The 22,908-nt window shown below is 34.0% G+C and overlaps 1 protein-coding gene across 3 annotated transcripts in view; it reads left to right on the top strand.

Moving 5' to 3' along the window:
* The window catches only part of USP7 (ubiquitin specific peptidase 7), a 96,310-nt gene that overhangs the window by 53,101 nt on the left and 20,301 nt on the right, over positions 1–22,908 (top strand). For all 3 annotated transcript variants that reach the window (XR_013485972.1, XM_078152770.1, XM_020972929.2), the window contains exons 3-13: positions 5,676–5,874; positions 9,366–9,504; positions 10,269–10,357; positions 13,693–13,801; positions 14,533–14,663; positions 17,547–17,601; positions 18,993–19,073; positions 19,176–19,266; positions 19,580–19,662; positions 19,990–20,099; positions 21,997–22,153. Coding sequence is in view for 2 of the 3 variants with exons in the window: in XM_078152770.1 (XP_078008896.1) it covers positions 5,676–5,874; positions 9,366–9,504; positions 10,269–10,357; positions 13,693–13,801; positions 14,533–14,663; positions 17,547–17,601; positions 18,993–19,073; positions 19,176–19,266; positions 19,580–19,662; positions 19,990–20,099; positions 21,997–22,153 (1,244 nt within the window). In the remaining variant the exon portion in view is untranslated. The remainder of the gene's footprint in view (positions 1–5,675; positions 5,875–9,365; positions 9,505–10,268; positions 10,358–13,692; positions 13,802–14,532; positions 14,664–17,546; positions 17,602–18,992; positions 19,074–19,175; positions 19,267–19,579; positions 19,663–19,989; positions 20,100–21,996; positions 22,154–22,908) is intronic.

The following is a 22,908-nucleotide window of genomic DNA, read 5'->3' as shown; positions in this document are numbered from 1 at the left end:
AAGTGTTGGGGATGCAAACGCAACATGCTAGCCAGTATGTACAAATAAAATATATACAAGATAAATTGGAAATAATGTCAAATGGGGGAAGGAACTACCATTAGTGGGAATCAGGAAATGCTTTTTGCAGAAGGTGGGGTATTTTTTATCTGAGACCTGAATGAAAGAATTCAGGAGGCAGAGGAAGAGAATTCCAGTGATGGGGGCAGGCAGCATACTATTTTAGCCTGTAGGTAATTTGGTACCATTTTGAGTTTAATAGGAGGATGGCAGGGTGACTTATCTTTAGGAAGATCATGTTCTAAAGAAAAATTAGAACAATGGGAGAAACCGTGAGAAAAGAAACAAAGAAAAAGAGAGAACAAATAATATGCTTTGATCTGCATTCAGACTCCATAGTTTTTTTTCTGGATGTAGACAGCATTTTCCATCATGAGTCTTTTGGGGTTGTCTTAGATCCTTGCATTGCTAAGAAGAGATAAAATATATCAAAGTTAGTGCTTTTCAATTTTTAAACATTCAGTATCAATTACATAATAATTATCCATCTAGTTCCCAAAGGTGACATTTGCAAAAGTGATAGAAATCTGGAATTTTCCTTCCCAATTGTGTCAGATTTACATCGGGCACATGTAGTGTGAAAATTCCTGTTATAGATCATGATGTATTAAAATTGCTTTTTGGATTGCATATGACAGTAATTACTCTGGTAAAAAGATTGCAGTATTTGACACAGTAAAACAGCCCCTTGACAGTTAAAAAGAAAAAAAGGAGGGTGGCAGGTAGATGGCACAGTGGAGATAGAGCACCGGCCCTGGAGTCAGGAGGAACTTGAGTTCAAATGTGACCTCAGACATATAACACTCACTAGCTGTGTGACTCTGGGCAAGTCACTTAAACCACAATTGCCTCACAAAAAAAGGAGGGGGGAAGTTGGACTATTTACATGCTTAGTACAGGTATAAATGTACTTTTAGGCAGAAGCATCAGTGAGAGTTTCTGAGATTTGAGGAAGATTTTTACCCTTCTGTAAATTCAGGAGTTAATATTTTGGCCTAAATATATGTTTTATTTTTCTTGAAACCTGAATATGTTTGGTAAATCTCATTTTTAGTCCCATAAAGACTTCTGTCTGCACAAAAGCAGTTGGAAAAGCAGGCTCACTCTCAGGGAGTTTATGCCTTAGGACCCAGGTACTACAAAGTAAGATGGACCTCTTACTCTTCTGCTTACTCTTCTTTCCCTTCTACCTCATCCCTGAGGCTGTGGATATAACTACAAGGGGGGATGGGAGTGGGAGAAGATCCTTGGATGTCCCCTTTATACTTGATCTAGTGATGGGACAATATTCTTCCTTTCTCCCTTATTAGATAACTGTACAGAGATTGCTCACAACTACTAAGACTGGAGTTTTCAGTGTTAAGTGTAGGAAAAGTACATGGGTGTGGGATGTATGTTAGATTATAGATCATCTTGAGTTTCTGATTTAAAACTGATCAAGGGGCTGCCCTCGAACAGACAATTTTACTAAGGCTGTTGTGGAAACCAAATGCAATAAAGTGTAACATGCATTTTTAAAAAGTGACATATGTAGGGCATATCAAATAAAAGACTCCTTTGGTTAGCAATAAATGTAAAGTCTTATACTTTAGCTTCATAATTATTAGACAAATGGCATAACTAGATGAAAAAGATGGAAGGTTTTTCTGAACTTGGAGGTCAGTGAGTTAACAATATTTGATCATAGCCTGAATAGTTTCTAGGAATAAGAAGATAGCCCTCCAGCATTCTTCTCTGGCCAGAATATAATTGTATTGTGTTCAGTTATGGTCACGCTATATTTTAGGTAAGACATGGACAGTTTGGAGATATCCAGATGGGGCAGCCAATGCAGTTGAGATCATGTGCCATATAAAGATCATTTTGAAGGAATTAAGTGCACTGAACAAGAAGTTGCAAGGAGGAAAATTAAACCTTGATTAAATTAAGAAAAAGCAGAGCTATCCACCTTGGGAAGTTTAATGAGATCCCTTGAGGAAACAAATAAATCCTCTGTCAGATGTTTCACTGAAAAGATTTTTTTACTCCAGATACATTTTGGACTAGATAGGTACTAAGTGAGCCCTATCTTAAGAGCTCTGTCTTGGGGCCAAGAATAGACTAATGTCCTTATTATATAAATTTCCCCACTTTACTGGATTATTTAACTTGTTTAGGGTCCTACTCTGTGTGTGTGTGTGTGTGTGTGTGTCTGAAGCATGTTTATTTAGTTAAAATAGCATTTTTTTAAAAAAATGTACAAAATAAAATCAGATTTTTATTTAAGATCTCATTTTAGGGGTGCTGCCTTTATTTTAGAATACTCTGTGGTCAATATGACTTGCCTAAATAACAGTTGAGAACCACTGGAGTTGTTCCCTCGTTTAAAAAAATTATAAACGAATGTAAGCAGTTATCTCACATTTTTAGCTTTTCCATCTTTCAGTAGTGGTATATCATACCTCTGCAGAACTATGCTGAATGAATAATTGGGGCGGCAGATTTTACCACAAATCTCAGTCTTTACCATTTCATTTTTAAATCATGTTGCAGTGTCATAGGTCCATAATCATAAATATTTTTGAGTGACCAGAATATATTATTTATCTACTGGAGTCTCACTTCTGGCAAGTTATGTTTAGGGGCATTTCTCCCAAAAGAAATGCAAGATGCACAAATTTAGAGAATCCACCCCAAATGTTCACATGAACTATTTGTGCTTGACCTGAGCACTCTGAGCTTGTATCGATGTGATCAGCTGCTCTACTCTAATGTAGTGATATTAATTGGTCCTCTTAGAGGTTGAAGGACAACAACCAACCAGCTAAGGAGCATTTCCAGATTTGGACATGAAAAGAATCATAGAGATTTAAACTATCATACAATTTGTATTGTATCATCAAAGTTTGGTATATTGTAGTCTGAGTTGTCAAAATAGACCATTGGGGTTAGAAACATGCTTTGCCTTGAATCTGTTTTTATATAGTTTTATATAATAATTTTAGCAATAGGTATTAAATGTTCCTTTCCATAGCTCATAATTGTTAAAATACACTGTTAAAAAAAAAAAAGCTCAATCAGTACTTAAATCAGTAAGATAAATAGTAGTAATTTAGGGATATTGCTAATATTTTTATTGAAAATCATAGCAGTGTCTAGACATAAGAGTTCATTATTTAGCCATATTTATAGAACACTTACTATGTACAAAGCAATAGAAACAGCATATTGTTATTTGTTGTGAAGGGGAATACCTTGAACTTTAATTTTTAGTTCTAGAATTGTGTGTAATGTTTAGAGCAGATATGAGAATGTTCCTTAGCTCTTAGTAACATTCTAAGCCTCATCTGTCTATGGGTGTTACCATTGTATTGAGGTTTTGCAAAGTGCTATGAGTATTATGTCATCACATGTGACTGCTTTGTGGCTCATTCCATAAAGCATTCTATGATGTATTAACCTGAATAATTCCCACCCTTTCCCCTTATAGCAGGTTCTTTATCTCTACAAAAGAATTGGTGTGCTAAGACTTATTCTGACTTACTTAATAGTTGTACTCTTTAGAAAATCATTGGTATCTAACCAGGGAAAAACTCTGAAACATCTTATAGCTTTTGAGGGGAAAGAAATAAGTTATCAAAAATTAGTGTGCCTTTAATAGTTCTGTTTATCTATGGCAAAGAATACTACCCTCTTGTGAGAACTGATGGACGTGTTTTCTCAAGAACAAATTCAAGTGTTAGTGAACTTTGGAAACTTCTGTAGATTTAAAAATAGCAAATTATTGGGAAATCAGTTATGCTCCCAGCTGATTTCCTACAGTCCACCCTACCCACTTCTGACAGGTCGTGAGTTTCTACATTTCATCATTGCCTGACTCTGGGCTACTGGACATGAAGAACTAAAATATTTCAATCCACATGCTTCTCTGCCCGTGCTGTTCCTTAGGCCACGTTTTGCATTTCAGAGGTTTTGAAAGTGGGTTGAGTGAGATTTTTACAAAGCCTGTTTTTTACAGTGTCACTTGTCTTGAGAACATCATAGTTGATCATACTCGAGTGATTTTATTAAGATATTTATCCAAATTATAATGTTTATAGGGAGTAGGCACACCAACTGGAATAATAAGGGTTTGCCAATAGGTGCTAAGGTGTAGTAGGCTATTTTCTACCCTTGTGTACACAAATTAGAATATCCCTGAGGAAAAAAATTAAATGGGAAAACATTTTCCCTATTCAGAGGCATAAGAGAAGTATACATTTTACTTTTTTGGTTATTGTTTAAATAAAAAACTAACTCATGATGCAAATAAGTTTTATGTTAACTTGAAATCAAAATCAGAGGCTCTTTGCTCAGTGTATAAAACACTGACTTTTTAACTCTTAATGAGAAGATATTTGAATATGTTTGAGATGACATTGGTAGATTTTTAAAAATTCAGCCCTTAATGCCAAGGCTTTTCAAGAGAGCACTAAAAGAGATTCCCCAAGAAATCCTACATTTATACCATCTTCTAACAGTCTAATGCAAAGGAAGAGAAAAGACCTGGCTTTAGATAAGGTTTTAAAAAATGAATTATCCTAGCCATAAGAAAAAATCAGAGGGAACTTTTAGATTTCATGACACAATGTTGTTGGGAAAGATGAATTGTTTGCCCAGAATTAGACAAAAAAGCCTATGTCCTTTTTTTTTTCTCCCAGAATGATTCTGAAAATGAGTGCCATCATCTAACAACCTAATGGAACTTTTCAGTTGAACACCAAAAATATACGTACACCAAAAATACCGTAGTACTCTAAAGTCAGTTTTTTCTTCCTTTCATATGCAGTAATGTCAGTTGTTTGGCTATATATTGGTGTTTGAAGATCTTCCATTATTAGGAGCATGGGGCTGGTTATTTAAAAAACAAAAAACCGAACAAAACAAAAATCTGTACTTATTTACCTGGAGGTGATTAATTCTTAACTAGGTGGAAGACAAGCACACATTCTATATTACCTCTTCTGCATCCCCTTATAAACCAGAAAACAGTTGATGTGTTCATCTCAGCTTTTCTTCCAGTTGCCTGGGCCTTTGCCATATATGGGGCCCATTTTCAAAATCTTTGATTTTGCTTTTAAAAATAATTTCATCTTTAATTTTCAAGATTGTCCTTTTTTCTTCCCTCACTTGCTCATCTGAACTGTCAGTGAACTAAAATAAACAGTAGAAATTTAATGTTTTTTTTCCATTGCACTGAATAGATATTCTCAACACTATGGGTAATTGAGTTCAATAAGGAGCCATTCATTGTCCTTGAATATGGTTACTCACTGAAAAACTTACAGATGTTTTCTGTCGTCCCTTCAATTTCCACTGTCTCTGTTTCCATTTTCAGGTTTCATGAGTACACATTTACTAATCTGTTAGAGTTACACATTCAGTAATCTGTTATAGTGGTTGGGACTCAATTTATACTCACAATCATTGTGCTTCATGTTAATCATTAATGGTTTGGCCAATGAATTTCCAACAAGTAGTATGTTTTTGTATTTCTGGCATTTTATTGTTGTCTAGAATTACATATGTATAGTTGAAGAATATTATCAGCTTTAGTATTCATATATGCTCTGATTTCCTGACCATTTTTCTTACAGATACCAGCTGGCGTTCAGAAGCAACCTTTCAGTTTACAGTTGAACGTTTCAGCAGGCTGAGTGAGTCAGTCCTTAGTCCTCCATGTTTTGTACGGAATCTTCCATGGAAGATCATGGTGATGCCACGATTTTATCCAGACAGACCACACCAAAAAAGCGTAGGATTCTTTCTCCAATGCAATGCTGAATCTGACTCCACGTAAGGGACTTACAATATAATGACAATATAAAACCATAAATAGCAATGTTAATTAAATTTTCATTAAACATGTTTGATACATTTAATACAAGGCCTTTTTTTTCCCTTTGGAAAATGTGGAAAGTAATTTCTCTTTAGTCCTTCTGTTTACCATACTTTTGTATTCTTATGAAGTTCTAGCCCTAATTGTGTTGTATCCTCAGTTCATAAACCAATAAAATGCCTCTCATATGGGCAGTTGCAGAATTCCTGCTATTCCTAGCCCCTGCTAGCCCAGGAAGTCAAGGGTTATTCTGTGTAGGTCTATAGTTAGGTTGCTAGATACCTTTAGCATTATTATATTCATTTAATATCTTCTGAGGGGAAACCACTTCATGATTTGACAGTGCTAGCTTGTCTCTTATATGGTGTTTTGTTTTGTTTTTTTACATTTTTTACAAATGTAGATAAAAATATCTACATTTTTAAGCAACCTAGATCCAAAGAAAAGCTGAAAGGTACTTTGGGAATCATCTTGATGAAGCTTGTTTATTTATGAGTGAGAAAACTAAAACCCAGAGAGACTAAACAGCTTGCCTTAATGTGATCTAACTAGTTAGTGATAGACCTGGGGCTAGCACTCACTTCTCATTGTCAAACCCAGGCCTTTTCTAGCATACTGCAGGATATTTAAGTGGCATTTAATGTTTGGGATATCTTCCTCATCCCCTGTTGTATTGAAAATGTTATTCATTTAATTTCCAAAAAATATTCAGAACAGGGAAAAATCTGTGGTTCACATTTTGTGAATTTATAAAACAGCATATCTGAAAGTTACGATTCATTACAGAAGATCATTGGATGTAGAGCTAAAAGGGGCCACAAGTGGCCTCTAGTACACAGGTTCCCCAACCCTGTACAATCCAACCCCTTTCATTTCATAAATGAGGAAATGCATTAGAGTGTTTTGTAAAAGCACTTCTTCAAAGTTTCTAAGGTGGAACAAGTCCACTTTTCTCCTCATTCTTATGCCCATAACTTGATGATTATAAATGGCATGCTTAAATTAAGGAGTGCGGAAAATACGCCGTTTGGTGGTCGCTAGGTGCCACAGTAGATAGAGCACCGGCCCTGAAGTCAGGAGGGCCTGAGTTCAAATCTGACCTCAGACCAAACACTTGACACTTACTGTGTGACTAGTCACTTAACCCCAATTGCCTAAAAAAAAAAAAACAAAAAAGAAAGAAAGAAAAGAAAATGTGCCCCATTTATGGGAAGAGCGTATGTAATGTTATGTGTTCTCTGATCAGAAGAGGACTCATCGCAGTAGAACATAGTAAAAGAAAATTGTAAAACAAATGTCATTTTTGTTCCATAAATCTCTGTGGCCAGTGTCACTATTAATAATGTTTATAATATCACCTTTTAAATGTATTGAGAAAGGGCTTGCCTTTCTTATTTAATCTTCATAATCTAGGGCAGCTAGGTGATGCAGTGGATAGAGCACCAGCCCTGGATTCAGGAGGACTTGAGTTCAAATGTGACCTCAGACACATAACACTTACTAGCTGTGTGACCCGGGGCAAGTCACTTAACCACATCACCTAACCAAAACCAAAAAAAACCCCCACATAATCCACATTAGATTGGGGATAAATGCTGGTCTTATTTCATCCTAGTTTTGGTGATCTTTCACATGCTCATGAATCAAGGTGCAGCATAGTGAGTTATGGAAAGAGCCTTCAATCTGGATTTCAGAGGGCTTGGGCTTTTATCTCCTGTCTCTGCTATTTGTTTGCTACTAGTGTGATTGGGGCCAGTCCTTTCATCTCTTCCAGGCTTAGTCTTCTCATCTATGAAACAGGGAGGTAGGACTAAGTATTCTCAGATTCATTTTAGCTCTAGAGTCAAAGTTTTCCAGGCAAGAAAACTAGTTCATTTTCAACACAGTTTAGACAGAATATTCAAAAGAGAAGAATACAATCTAGTGCCAAAAATTTATAGCCCAACATACAGCCCCTTATTGGTTTAAACACACACACACACACACACACACACACACAACACACGAGAAATTAGGGCACATTTGCCAGCAAAACATTTGCTTGTGACTAGCAAAAATTTAATATTGGGGCTTTTGGTCCTTAGCTGAAGTTCTTGTAGTTGAATTCAGAATTCTGTTCTCAAATAGACAAGCAGAGGTATCACATTAAATGATACTTTTCTAAACATCAGTACAAAATTCTGCCATATCACCTGAGTGAAGATGGTTAGGTCATGCATTTGATTAGTCATGAAGGCATTTTTCTTAGGTTTCCATTATTCACTTTTCTTTGCAAACTTGAAGCATATAATCTACATGTTACCCTTTTTATGTGGTTTTTTTATGTATGCCTAATGGCTTACAATTTCATGGTAATTATTAATCTTATTTACCTCTTCTCCACCTTATTCCTTTTTCTTATTAGATGACAAAAGAGAATTGTAAAAGTAAAGTTTGCTGGCTGACTTCAGCCCTTTGAAATTTAACTATATTGACACCTAAAATCAGTATCTTTATTGTTAGAATATTTTGGGCATTGCCATTTGAAAGCATTATTACCTTCCTTATGCTTTTGTGGGATTATTATTATTATTGTTATTATTATTATTTTGGCTAGGCAATGGGGTTAAATGACGTGCCCAGGGTCACACAACTAGTAAGTGTCAAGTGTCTGAGGCCGAATTTGAACTCAAGTCCTCCTGACTCCAGGGCCAGTGCTCTATCCACTGCGCCATCTAACTGGCCTCCTTATGTTGTTTAAAGAACAACTAACTTTTATGCTATTGTAAAACAATGAGCTTGTAAGTTTTTTACTGCAAGAGTAATTTTTAGAGAGGCAGCATAGTGCTGTAAGAGGGCCATATTGGGTTCATATTTCCCCTTTGACCTTTTCTGGTTTTGTGACCTCAGGAAAGTTCCTTACCTTCAGTGCCCCAGGCAACTTTTTTTTTCTTTTTGTTTGTTTCGTTTTTTTGGTGAAGCAGTTGGGGTTAAATGGCTTGCCATGGGTCACACAGCTAGTAAGTGTCAAGTGTCTGAAGCTGGATTTGAACTTGGATAATTCTGACTCCAAGGCCAGAGCTCTATCCACTGTGCCAATTAGCTACCCGCAGGCAACTTTCTAAGGTTGCAGAATAGTTGCTGACCTGCACTGGTTGAGAAAGCTTCCTTACCAGCAACTCTCTATATCAATGAAATCACAGGTCCAATTATTTTAAAAGCCACAACAGGAATAGCAGATACTGTTCTTTTTATCTTATTGTAACTGTTTTTGGTACAACCAGTTTCTCACCAAAGAAAATTAAAAGGCAGAAAAAGCATTAAGTTTTATTTTTTTTAATCAGGTTTTTAAACTGATTAATGTTTGTTAAAATATATGAAGTAAGGTGTTAAGGCACTATGGTGGTGTCTTAAATATATTAGTTTATCAACTGAGCCTTTCATATCTTCATATACTTTTTAAAAACAGGTCATGGTCTTGTCATGCACAAGCTGTGCTGAAGATAATAAATTACAAAGATGATGAAAAATCATTCAGCCGCCGCATCAGTCACTTATTCTTTCATAAAGAAAATGATTGGGGATTTTCCAATTTCATGGCATGGAGTGTAAGTTAACAATGTGCTTAGTATATATTACAATTGGATTTTATATCGCTTATTTCACTAAATGCTGTATGATTCCTGTTCATAAAATGACTCTGGATTTTAGCATCAAGATGTTAAGTATATGGGCAAAAATTCTTAATGACATTGCATGTTTTTCTAGTTTACCAAGGAAACATTTATATGAAGCTGTGCCCAGTTGGAAATATGTATATACTATATTGTCGGTAAAGACAAAACAGTAGCTAATGTCTACAACAGGAAAACAAAACAGCTGAAATTATGAATCGTTCATTATTAGTAGTACCTGCAGATTCTATAAAACTACTAATATTTGAGCCTTTTGTATCATTATCACTGGTTTGACATAAACATTTTAAGGAACTAAATTAAAGTATTGGTAGTGTTTGTATATTCCTGGAGTAATTTCTTAAAAGTCTAATGGGTCTTTTATGCCTTGCTTGGTGCACTGCACACTGAAATATTACAAAAATAAAAACTAAAAGCAGGATTGCTGAAGCTTAACAAAGATGTGACTCAGGGTAGAGGGTGCTACTTATTGGACAAACAGGTATTAAATTAATTAGACAATCCTTACTTAAAAGAAACTTACATGTCAATAGTATAACTATTGTCTGTTTGGAAAGAATTTATGTAGTTCATAATTCCTACTCTTTCCAAAAATAAATTTTAACAAAATAGAATTGAGTAAATATAAGCTTGTTATGTCCTATACAGATTCAACAGTCTTTTTTTCTATTTTGTAGGAAGTTACTGATCCTGAAAAAGGATTTATAGAAGATGACAAGGTTACTTTTGAAGTCTATGTACAGGCAGATGCTCCCCATGGAGTTGCGTAAGTTTTTAGTTTTGTCTTCAAGAAAGTTTCCTTTAGTCAAGCCATCAGAACATATAAAACAGGAGCTATATTTCTAATGCTCTTTACTACCCTAGTTGTAGGGGCTGTTGATTTCATTGGTGTGGAGATATCCTTAGACACAGGTCACAATCCTTCTGTGATTCATCAGAACATATTAGCATTAGAATGACTGAAAAATTAGTATCTATAACATTAATTTGTTATTAAGGTTCTCCTCTCCAGATTTAGCTAGCCCATTCCTTGTATGGCAGACTTATAGTCCATTGAAAAGTCTATACTTGATGACTTTTTATTTTGGTATTGGGCCTACCATACTTTCTTTGTAGCTATAGCCTTCAGGAATTCTACCTCAGGGTTCCATGCTGCATTATAGCTTCAAAGGAAGATGGCCATTTATTTAGTGATTTGAGAGGAACATCGTATGTAAATAGACTCCTATATAGGATAAGAGTTACACAGAATGAGACAGCATGAATGGAATGCAATTTGTACTCACAAGCACATCCATCAAAACCTCCTATTATAGTAAACCATGTCCTTACACAAATAAGTAAAAGTTATAGCATAGATAAGTCCTTAAGTCTGTCTCTCTTTCCTCTTTTACAACTACAAGCACATGACAGCAAAACATAGCCCCAAAGGCTTTCCACCAGTGGCATGTATCTCACACATATGTTAAGATCATAGAAAATTCCTCCAATATATATGACAGTAATAACTTTTTCAGTGTTTTTGTAATTATCAATATCAAGTGAAATTTAAAAAGGCAAGTATATGTGCTTGGCTGAGAGGTATCCTATCCAGCATCTAAATGGAACAAGGATTTCCTTTTGCTGGTGAAGTTATCCCAATACTGTATTTATGAATGACATTGTACTGAGGCTATCAAGTCTCAGAATATTTCCTCAATAAGATAATAAATCACAAAGGAAAATTAAGATGATTGAAGATTACCTCTACCTGTACTTAGACTATGGCATGCAGTTAGATGGACAGTCCATTAACACATTCATCTTGGGAAGATACTGCAGATGGACAATGAGTTTTGCCCATAATTAAATAGAAGAGAAAGCTGCTTCCTGAACCTGCAAATCATGGAACATTAAAAAATTTAAAAGGATCAACAGTGGTTTGTTACCCAAAAGACAATAGAAAGATTCATGTTATGTAGATTGTGTAATATTACCAACAGTGACATACATAAAGGAGTAGTACAGAAGGGATTCAGGAAATGTTTGATTTTGTTGTTCATCTAGCAAAGCAGATAGACTAATTGCTATGCTGAAACTGTTAGAAATTATTGTTAAACGACCTAGAAGGTCATCAGTATGTGCAGTAGATCCACTATGGAGAACAAATGGGAGGGCTTGCAAAATAACAGGGAAGATTTATATAGTGCTTTAAGGTTTGCAAAGTTATTTTACAAATACTTTAATTTGATCACCTTTGTCAAATAGGCTTAGTTGTAAAACTAGAAATGGGTGTGATACCTTCCCATGGTCACACAGCTATTAAATATTAAAGGTAAGATTAAATTCAAGGTTCTGTAGACTCCAAAATTAGCATTATTTCCACAGCATTATGCCTCCCTTTTTTAGGACATTACTCCTACAGAGTATGAAGATGTGAATATGTTAATGTGCATTGTAGATATTGCCCATATTTATGAGATCATGGATCAAATTAAGCATATTACCTACCACTAGTATTTGGAAAGTTATTATTAGTACAAGTATTATGAGCAGAGCTTTCCTCTGAACTCCTTATTTTCATATTTCAAGATAAGTAATTGCTACAGAAGGCTTACTCAAATACTGGTTTTTATACCATAAACTACCAACAAAAATTTAAAGAAAAAAACCTGACCAGTGTTTAAATCTTTTCTCCAACCCTTATATGCTTTAATCCTCCCACAAATGAAAACTCTTTGGTTAACCCAGAATGATAGTATAGCAAATACTTATCACCAGTTACTTTGAAAATCTTCAATCTAGCAAACACATACCTACTGTGTGGCCCTGTCGGGCATGCAAAGATATCCTGTTTCCCTGCATTCACAGGCCAAGGGTGCTCACCCAGAGCTTTGAAAAACAGAAGTTTTTAACTGATGTCTGTGAACTTTTATTTTTAAATATTTTGATAACTTTCAATATAATTTGTTTCTTTTATCATGTGTATTTTGTAATATCATTTGGAGAAGGAAGTTGACTGGCTTCACCAAGCTGCTAAAGGGATTCATGATGCAAAAAGTGTTAAGAATCCTTTCTTTATTGTATTTTTTTACACGATAACTTTGTTATATATTTAAAATGAATAGCAAGTTGTACATAAAAGATTTGCAATTTCATGTGCAAATCATCCTTTTTTAATTATACTGTGTTATGGTAATGATTGTTTTATTCCATAAATTAAATTTTAAAAATCCTGCTCTTAGGAGCCAGTAGAAAAGAAAGAGAAGAAAAAGTTTAGTGACGCATTTTCTTCTTAAACCAAGCATTCTTTTGGTTAACTTTCCATACCTGTGTTCTGTTCATGGATTCTGTTCCTTTGTGACAGGAAACCATCAGCTTTTATTCTGTATTCAAAATACTCTTCTTCATTTTTAGCATTCAGCTCTGTTTTAATTTCATCTCCTCGATATTAGGGAATGTCATATCTGTAGATTGTATATCTACCTCTGTCAATAGAAATCAGCAACTGTAAAACTGCAGTTCTTCTAGGGGAGGTTTGGGTGAGGTGGTTTGCCCAGTACTGTATGTGTCACAGGTGGGACTTAAGCCAGATATTCATGATGATGAGGCTAGATCTCTATTTGCTACACTTTGAAGTTGAATTTGTTACAGTAGGATTTTACCTGTGCTATGTATAGGGCATGCATTCTCATGTATTTTTCCTTAGTTACAATAGCTCCCCTAATTCATCAATTGTTTCAGCCTCTTTTTTTTTTAAACCAATTTCCATGACAGCTGGCTGGGATTAGAGCTTTTGTCTTGAGTACAAAATGCTAAAACTAGCCAGCTCACTGTAAACCTTTGTCCTTGATTTCATTAATACAATGCTCATTTACATGGGTCAGTAGTAAATTTCATAACTAATAATTACTCAGGCTTCTATCATTTTAACGTGGATAATAAATCAGTCTTCTTTCCATCCTATGCAGTAGGTAAATATTTTGAGATTGATATGTATCTGAGTTTTGTGATATTTAATATGAAGGTAAATAGTTAAAACACATGCGTACATACGTACATGTGTACATATGTACATTCATAAGTACATAGCTTTTACCCTTAACCTTAAACTGTTTTTAGGTGGGATTCCAAGAAGCATACAGGATATGTTGGTTTAAAGAACCAGGGAGCAACTTGTTACATGAACAGTTTGTTACAAACTTTATTTTTCACAAATCAGCTACGCAAGGTAAAGTGTATCTCATTTCTCCCTCCATTTTCTTTTGTCTTGTACCTTTTCATTTAGAAGAATACTCAGAAAATTCTTTTAGTAGACTATTAACATAAAATTTGCCTTTATTCAGTCATTGTTCTTGTTAATCACACAAGTGATTAAAATACAGTGAATATGATTTAGCTTTAACAAACCATGCCTCTATGTAATTGTTCACAGATTTCTATTTGAGAAATAAACTATATGTTCATCATCCTTTTATATTTCATATTAATATGTTTAGAAATTTAATGAAAAAAATTCTATCTTAATATCTAATGTAAAAAGCACATAAGTAGACCTTTTTTTTTAATCAGCAGTGTTTATCATCACTAAGTGCATTTTGCTAATCAGCCTTAGCTCTTAATAGTTGGCATATATTTCAACATGTTCTGGATTCAAATGTTCTCATTTTGGTTGTTTACCTTCTAATTAGCTTATAATTGTAGGAGCTGTAGTTTGCTTTGGCATGATCTGAAAGTGAATAAAATTGTATCATTTTGAGATATTAAATTTTTTCTTATCAAGGTGAACCTTAGATTTTACCTAAATATTATTTTTTACATATTTACTTTTATAGAGAAGCCTCAAATTACCAGTACATGAAGAAAATGCATATTTGTGTTTAAGACAGAAAATTTCTCACGGCAGGAATGAGTGCAAAAATGGCGTATTTTTATAACTTTTAAATAAACAATTCTTTTTAGGCTGTATACATGATGCCAACAGAAGGTGATGACTCATCAAAAAGTGTTCCTTTAGCCTTACAAAGAGTTTTCTATGAACTACAACACAGTGACAAACCAGTAGGAACAAAAAAGCTAACAAAATCATTTGGGTAAGTATGAAGAAACCCAATTCCTACTTGCATTTAAAAGTGGTAATTTTCTCTAAAATTGATTTAAGCATGCATATTATAGTGCATCAACCAGTTTATCATTTAAAACCCTAATCCACACTGGTTTTCTTTCTCCAGATGGAACAGTGAAACATAGAAATGAATAAAAATAGGGTAATATGCCTGGGATTCAAGCAGCAATTCCATTGTTTATTATATTCCAATGTTTATTTTCAAAACGTGTTGGAAGAAATTAAAGGAATTAGCCTCATTTCATTAGGACTGCTCTGACATATCTTCTAAGCTATCACAATCATAATTGAAGAGAAACTTGACACCATTTAATACAAGTTCCCTATGAACCTCAGTGATCTGAATTTTTAAATCCTAAAAGCCTTAAATGAAAAATTTCAGAAAAAAATATACTAGTTTGATGTATACACAAAAGAAAAGCAGCATATCTGGAAATGAAAAAATTGGAATGAAAATTTCACCATTAGTTTTGATACAAATTTGGTATTTGTATTCAAGAAGGGATCTGTACAAGTTTTATTCCTCATTAAATTAAGTGGTAAAAGTAGATTAACAATAGTAACCATGTCTTTCCAATAATAAGTGAAATGGAAAAAAATCTGGATGCTACCATTCATATATACGTGATTCTGTGCCAGCAGGACTGTGGAGAAACAGGTAGACTGATAGAAATATTTTAAATTAGTGTAGTCTTTTGGAAAGCAATAGGGACTAGTCAGAGATACAAAAATACTCACATCTTTGAGTTGATGGTCCTTATGTGGGATTGTTATTGACCCAGGCTTAAAGGGACAGTGTCTACACATTTTAGTACCAAAAGTAGAAAGTAACCTGACAAATCATGAATAGCTCAATTGCTACATACTACAATGTATGAATTGATGAAATATGCCACTTTTTAAAACACAAATGACTGATAAAATATTCTGTGCCTTTGAATATATTATCCCCTGGGTCTGCATTGCACACCTTCCTCACCTTCATTCATAGAATCCTTCCGTCAAAGTACTTGTCCAGTACCACTGCTTAAGCTTTTCACATCCCTCTTGCTAATTTACTTTTTATATGCTTTAAATTATTTTGTGTTAATGTTTATCCTTCTATAAACTCCAAGGGAACAAGATTATATAATTTCCACCCTGGATTCCCACCACCTGGCCCAGTGCCTTGTAAATATTAAGTGCTTAGTAAATGTTGCTTGAATTTGATGAAATTTTATGTAATTTGATACAGAGTGAAAAAGGAATCAAAACAAGAGTATGTATACAGATCATAAGTATGTTAATACAAAAATCAGAAGAAACAAGCTTAAGTTAATTTATTAAAGATAACTTTTAAAATATACTGTAATGGAAGCCTACAGTTTCATTTATAATTAGAATTCTTTGTGTTGAATATTTTTGTTGATGCATCAGTTAATTAGCAATACATTCTATATCCTGACACAGTCTATAAAAATTGTTTTTTGTTATACATCTAGGCTAAAGAATTTGCTTCTCAAAAAAATCTTAAGTGCCTATGTTCTTAATTTACCATCCTTCCATTTTCTCACAGGTTCACAATATCACCAATCCCATTGATTCCTTACTCTCCTTCACTATTATAGTAATTCAATTGCCAAATCTCGTCAAATTAACCTCCACAGTATCTCACAAAATTAGCACCTGGAACTTGATATTTTTACTCTGCATTTAGCATTCAGGAAATTTCAATTTCACGAAGAAAAAATACACATTCAGATACACAAGGTGTATTTGACACAAGGTGTATTAAAATGCCTTAATTATTTTTGAACTGTTTTTTCCCCTTGTGTATTTTTCCAGAATTCACTGCTGGTTTTTTGGTGTTTGTATTTTTAATATGTTATTTCATGTATACATCATTCTTCCTTAAAGTAACAGTAAAGAGCCTTGCATATAAAATCTTTTATTTGTAATTTCTCAAACTTCACTAAGAAATAGACTATGGAATAGTGCATAGAAGGTGGTTGACCTTAGATTCAGGAAGATTTAGGTTCAAATACTGCTTATCATTTTTATATAGTTCACTTCTGAAATCCTCAGGCAAGTTTCAGGTGAGTCGTTCATGGGTAGATTGGATTTCTATATTGGAAATTCCATATACCTTTCTCTCTCCTACTATTATGGTTGTTATATGCCAAGAAAAATTTATTTGCTTAAAAAATATTTCTATAGATAGTAAGATCCTTAGAAAATAAAAGGACATCATTCATAATTTCAGAGGCAGTTTCCATGTTTCTGTTTCTCCATGGCTGTTAACAGCATTGAATTTTACCATTTAACTTGAAATTTTTTTTCAGGCACCAGGATCTTAAGTGGTGATATTTGACTTAGGGTAGATTCTGTATGTAGAAAGTATTTTATAGCTATATAGACTTTTAATTTCTCTCAGATCTCCAGGATCTCAATTATGATATTTTCTAAACAAAATTTGGACATAGCATAGACTAATGCTCTTTTAATTTTATCACTGGAAAAATTCTGCATTTAAACATTCCAACTTTGTAAAAGTGTACTTGGTCATCTTTTTAGCATAAATATCAGTCAGTTGTACATAAATTGAGTACATAAATTCTCCAAATTATTGTTGAATTCTGTTTACAGTTTAAATTGATTTAATCTGATAGAAATCCAGAGGCAGATTTGTAGTCTTTGGGTTAGAGCCCTGCTTCTGCTTCCTCACTCACCTGCACTTCCTTGAACAAGCCACTTTGTCCTCATTGGCCCAAATTTCTTCACTGTTAAAATACTGGGGTTGGACTAGAGTGCCTTTCCAGCTCTTAAATCTACAGTTCCATAAAATAGAAATTTTATTTTTATCTTTTAAAAGATGGGAAACTTTAGACAGCTTCATGCAACATGATGTCCAAGAACTATGTCGAGTGGTAAGTTTCCAGCAGTATTTTTATGCTGATTATGTAAAATAGGTTTTTCAAAAAAAAAGTAAAGTACATTTTATTGCTTAATAAAAAGTCAAGCCCAGGTGTATATGCAATTTCTTTTGTTCAATAAGGAGTGACATTGGGTCATTGTTGACTAAACTTAGGTGTAAGTTTTGTTACCCTTTGTAAAATGAGTATGTTAGTCTAGTACATGAGGTCTAAAGTCCTTTTCAAACAGCGAGATTCTGCGATTCTGCCAAGGTCTCTTCTAGGACTAATGCTATGCTCTTCCCTCTCTACAAAGGAATAATCTATTTTGCATTTAGTTGCTTAAAACTAGAAACAAACTATTTCCTGCTAGGAAGAAAGAGTAGCTTTTTCTTTAATACAAAGATAACCAGTAAAGTTGTTAAGAGAAATCTTAATAAGGTTGAGAACTTGGAATAGGTTTAAATTAATGCAAATTTAGTCTTATTATAGTGAGAATGTGTGTATAGTATAGTAAGCAGATTGAATTAGATGTGTTTAATAGAAATCACTTTGGATCCAACACTACTTTACAAGGTCTCTTTATATACCACAATACATGGCTTCTCCCTTCATAATTTAACCTACATGCGGATCTCCCACGTCAACACCAGGTTGGAATATTTCCACAAGAAGTTACATGGAAATTAAAGAAAAAAACAATAAAATTTTAAAATTTGGAGACAGATCAGTTTATTAAAGCCTGTAGTTTTCCAAAAAAAGTAAAGCATAGCCTAGATTGGCATTTTTGGATTAGCACATTTTACAGGACATATAACTCAATATTTTCTGTGACACTCTCTGCGTGCACCCCTCTCCGCCCCCTAATTGTTAAACCCCGTTTGGTGCCTAATATAAGATTCTGTTGTCTTACTAGTTAATGACAATGTAGCCACCATCATTCCTGTAGCCTAGCTATATTAGACCCCATAATAGCCAAAATCAAGTTCTGTTTCTTATTTCAAAGCTTACAAACTTCATTAGACTTCAAACTAAGTCTGCTTTCTTGTTTTGAGAACTGCTTCACAACTATTCTGCCTCTTAAGATGTCATTATCTTTACATATGTCGTGATTAGCTTCTTTTGTGATAGAAGTATCTAGAAAATTAATGAATAACAATACTGAATTTGGGCTCGGAAGACCTAATGAATTCAAACCCGTATTGTGCTGCTCATTAGTTTTATGTCGTTTCTAACCTGAGCTTTCTCATCTGTAAAAAAGGAAGTTTTGACTACTTGCTTTCTCAGGTCCTTTTAACTCTTATAATCTATATAATTTGATATGATTATGATATGGTAAAATAATATATGATAATAGGAGCTATATAATCATTAAAATTAAAAAAAGTTTTAAAATTCTGTTTCAGTTGCTTGATAATGTGGAGAATAAAATGAAAGGAACGTGTGTAGAAGGCACCATACCTAAATTATTTAGAGGCAAGATGGTGGTATGTAAAATACCCACTAAAACTATTTTGAAAGAAATATTTAAATGGTTGCTAATTACTTGTAGTAAAGCTGTATATTAAGCTAGTATGTTTTTGTTGCAGTCCTATATCCAGTGCAAAGATGTGGACTATCGATCTGATCGGAGAGAAGATTATTATGATATCCAGCTAAGTATAAAGGGGAAAAAAAATAGTAAGTTCCACATACATAATATCTTGTTGAATTAAGTCCCAAATGAAATTTTACATTTGGTTAAATGTATTTGTTTTCCATTTGTCCTGCTTTGATTGCCTATCACCTTTTCTCCAGTGTTGATGATTATAATGGTACAGTGAATTGCAATTTTGTGAAGAAGGTGCCAAGTAAAGAAAAAGTTGCTTATGATTTTGTTAAACATGTTGAATTTGTTGACCCTTGAATTCTTTAAAAGTCTTTAAATTGACTTATATACTACAATGTTTGTAATAACCACATTTTTATAAAAATGTTTTATATCTTTTCTTAGTATTTGAGTCCTTCATAGATTATGTGGCAGTAGAACAGCTAGATGGTGACAACAAATATGATGCTGGAGAACATGGCTTGCAGGTACCTTGTGAATTTTGTAACAGTATCTCTTAGCTCATTGATAGTGGTATATTTCTGGCATCTACCTTAATTTTTAAATTCATTGCCAGCCAAATTATAATGTTGGTAGAATTCCCAGATCCGGATCTTTATGTGGAACAGAATATAAGCATATACCTAATTTTGTAGCTTTGCAATAGTCTTATAAATAATTGATCATTATTGCATATTTTAAAAAATAAGACTAGACAGCTGTCCTAATAAAAATTAAATGTCTAATTTAAATGCTGGTGTTTTGGTTACTAAGAGATAATAATAGCTTGCCTGCGTTTCTTTTTCATTGTTCAGGAGGCTGAAAAAGGTGTGAAATTCCTCACGTTGCCACCAGTGTTACATCTGCAACTCATGAGATTTATGTATGACCCACAAACGGACCAAAATATCAAGATAAATGATAGGTAATATAGAGATAAATAACAATCATGTATAGTTGTTACCATTCATTAGAGGTTTAAGAAACACTTTGATTTACATATATGTTACTTAGCCTGCAGCTCTAACTAGTTTACATTATATTTCTATATAAGTGTGGCATTAATACTTGAACTTCAAGATAAGTTGAAAATTATGCATTGCTTCCCCAATATTCACAGCCCAGGAAATGTTTTCAGTACATCTTCAACGATTTTGATCTCCCTTCAAGCCCGCTAAAAGAAATTTTTTTTAACTTTTACTAAATTTGTCATGCCTTAATGGAGTGTATCTATCTATCTGTTATAGTATATTAGGGATTCTTAGCCATATTACAAAAATAACCTTACATAAGATTCACGGTTCTTGTAGCTGACTGTTGTAGTTTATATTCCTTAAAAGTAACTGATTGATATTGAAAATAGCTTAGTGCAGAATTTCTGACTTTCACAACTTCTGCCCAGTCTTATTAGAAATAATGCTTTTTGTTGTGACTTGAGGGAAGAGGTACAAATGTAAATAGGTAAACATAAACACGTATCCTGTTGATGATAGTGTGCTTCTACTGTTTTAATTAGTAACCATTAAGTGTGTTCTCTAATACCAGCAAAGAGGAAAGATGAGGTCATACATACATGTTTAGTGTGAGGCTTAAAAAAATTCAGACTAGTAATATATTTTTCTTCAAAAGCTTCATTATGCTTCTAAACTGGTTAGTTGTCGATGACTTTTTAAAAAATTTAAGAGCTGGATATCTTTGCTGTCCCTTTTATGTTTATAAACAGTGACACAGATGTGGCTTAATTAAAAGTTATACAAGTACATCACTTGATGTTTTTCTCAAAAGTTGTCAATAAATAGAATTTTGGTGAATCAAATTTTAAATACTACCTGGTGACTGAATCAAACTTACTAAAGGGATTCTGTGAAGGGTTCTCAAAAGCTCTGTTTTCATTTGTATTTCTTCCCTTACCTCTGGCTCTTACCAGTGTTACCTAAAGCATGATAACACCTTTTAAGTACAGTGTTTCTCAAACTGTAATCCATAGAGCTTTGGTGTTGAATTCAACATGAGAAAGAGTTCTGTGGAAATCTCAGTGGTAGTGGGTCATTTAATAATCTTCGAGGAAGGTCTCTTTTAATACAGCTTTCCCTTTCCTTGCTACCTTGTAGTCTGAAACCTTCCCCAAATCCACAGGTATGAGTGTCCACCTGCCTCAGCAGCTATGAAGGGCAAAAGAAAGAGACAAAAAGTGATCTATGACATTTTAAAACATAATAATGATTTTTGGCATGGGGCATGAAGGAGCGGTTCAGGAGAAGTTTCATACTAGACCTGGAAGGGCATTCTAAAAGTGGGGAATGGCTGTGCAATACAGCATAACTATCACTTCTGGCACTTCTTATTCATTCTGCATAAGGTCATTTTCCCCAGCCGTGTCACACATTGATTCATTGATCTTGCATTCATTGCACTGATTTTGCATCCTTTCCCAAAGAAAGATACAAACCAATTGAGTTTCAGAAAGTCTTAGCATTGCTTTAGGCTGCTTCTTGGCCACACAACCTGAGAAGTACTGCAGTCCATTCCTAGCATGAACTGTGGAGCAGGAAGAACAAGATGGAATAGTTGGATACTATGGTTTCATTATTTTGTTTGAAAATTTTTCAGTTTCCAGAAAATCAGCAACAGCTCTGTTCATATTAAGTAGAAAAATTACCATCCAATGGCCAATATCAGTTTTTTTTATGTCATCTATCTTTGTGTTAACCATGTCATGACTTCTTCCATTAACATGGCTAATTAAGATTTTTTTTACTAGTGACAAGCATAACTTTCTGAAATACTTTACATCTATTGAAGCTATTTCTTTTTTCTCATAGGTTTGAGTTTCCTGAACAGTTGCCACTTGATGAGTTTTTACAGAAAACTGATCCCAAGGATCCTGCAAATTATATTCTTCATGCAGTACTAGTACATAGTGGAGATAATCATGGTGGACATTATGTGGTTTACCTAAACCCTAGAGGGGATGGCAAAGTAAGTAGCTAAAGTTATTAACCCTTAAAGTAAAACCCCAAATATAGCCACCCTTTTTAAAAATAAACTTAATAATTTTGAGTTCACCTGTAATTGTTTCATTTTTCTGTGAAGTTAGACATTACTTGTTTTAAAATTTATCCAGGTCTTAAGTTTTTATAGCCATCTCTTTTAAAGCATTTAGCAAGTATTTTGATCTGATAAGGCTCTCTTACAGCTATCTTGTCAGGGCATTATTTATAGAGAGCATGTCCTAAATATCACTGAGGAAGCATCCCTGTATGAGGAGTTTTGTCATAATGATGTCAATATTTAACATTTCTAATTTAATATGTCTAATTTCAAGACACAATATACAATATCTCCTTTGGTCTTCACTCTGCCTAGAGTAGGCAGGGCAAATTGGATTCCTCTTATTTGACGAATAAAGGAGCTGAAGCTTCAGAGAGTTTAATTTAAGTGGCTTTGCCAAGGTCACATGGTATAGAGGGACTGGAACTCACTCTTCAAACCCCTGGTCCACTGCTCTTTTACATCATGTTGTGGGTACTTATAGTAACACTTCTAGAAGAAAAGTGGCTTAGAAGGACTTGTTACCCCCTCTGTTGTTTTGAGTTAATGTGATTCCAGGATGGGAATTATGCTTTTCATGTATGTAGACCTTGTGGAAAAAGAATTGTTGCAGAGAAAGCAGCATGAAACATGAGTTTCTTGATATATTAAAACTTCATAAAGAACCAGTGACTCTATATTAA

Source organism: Phascolarctos cinereus, unplaced genomic scaffold (assembly GCF_003287225.1).
Source record: "Phascolarctos cinereus isolate Bilbo 61053 unplaced genomic scaffold, phaCin_HiC Scaffold_4;HRSCAF=312, whole genome shotgun sequence".
NCBI lineage: Eukaryota > Metazoa > Chordata > Mammalia > Diprotodontia > Phascolarctidae > Phascolarctos > Phascolarctos cinereus.
This window is presented reverse-complemented; position numbering and strand designations above follow the sequence as displayed.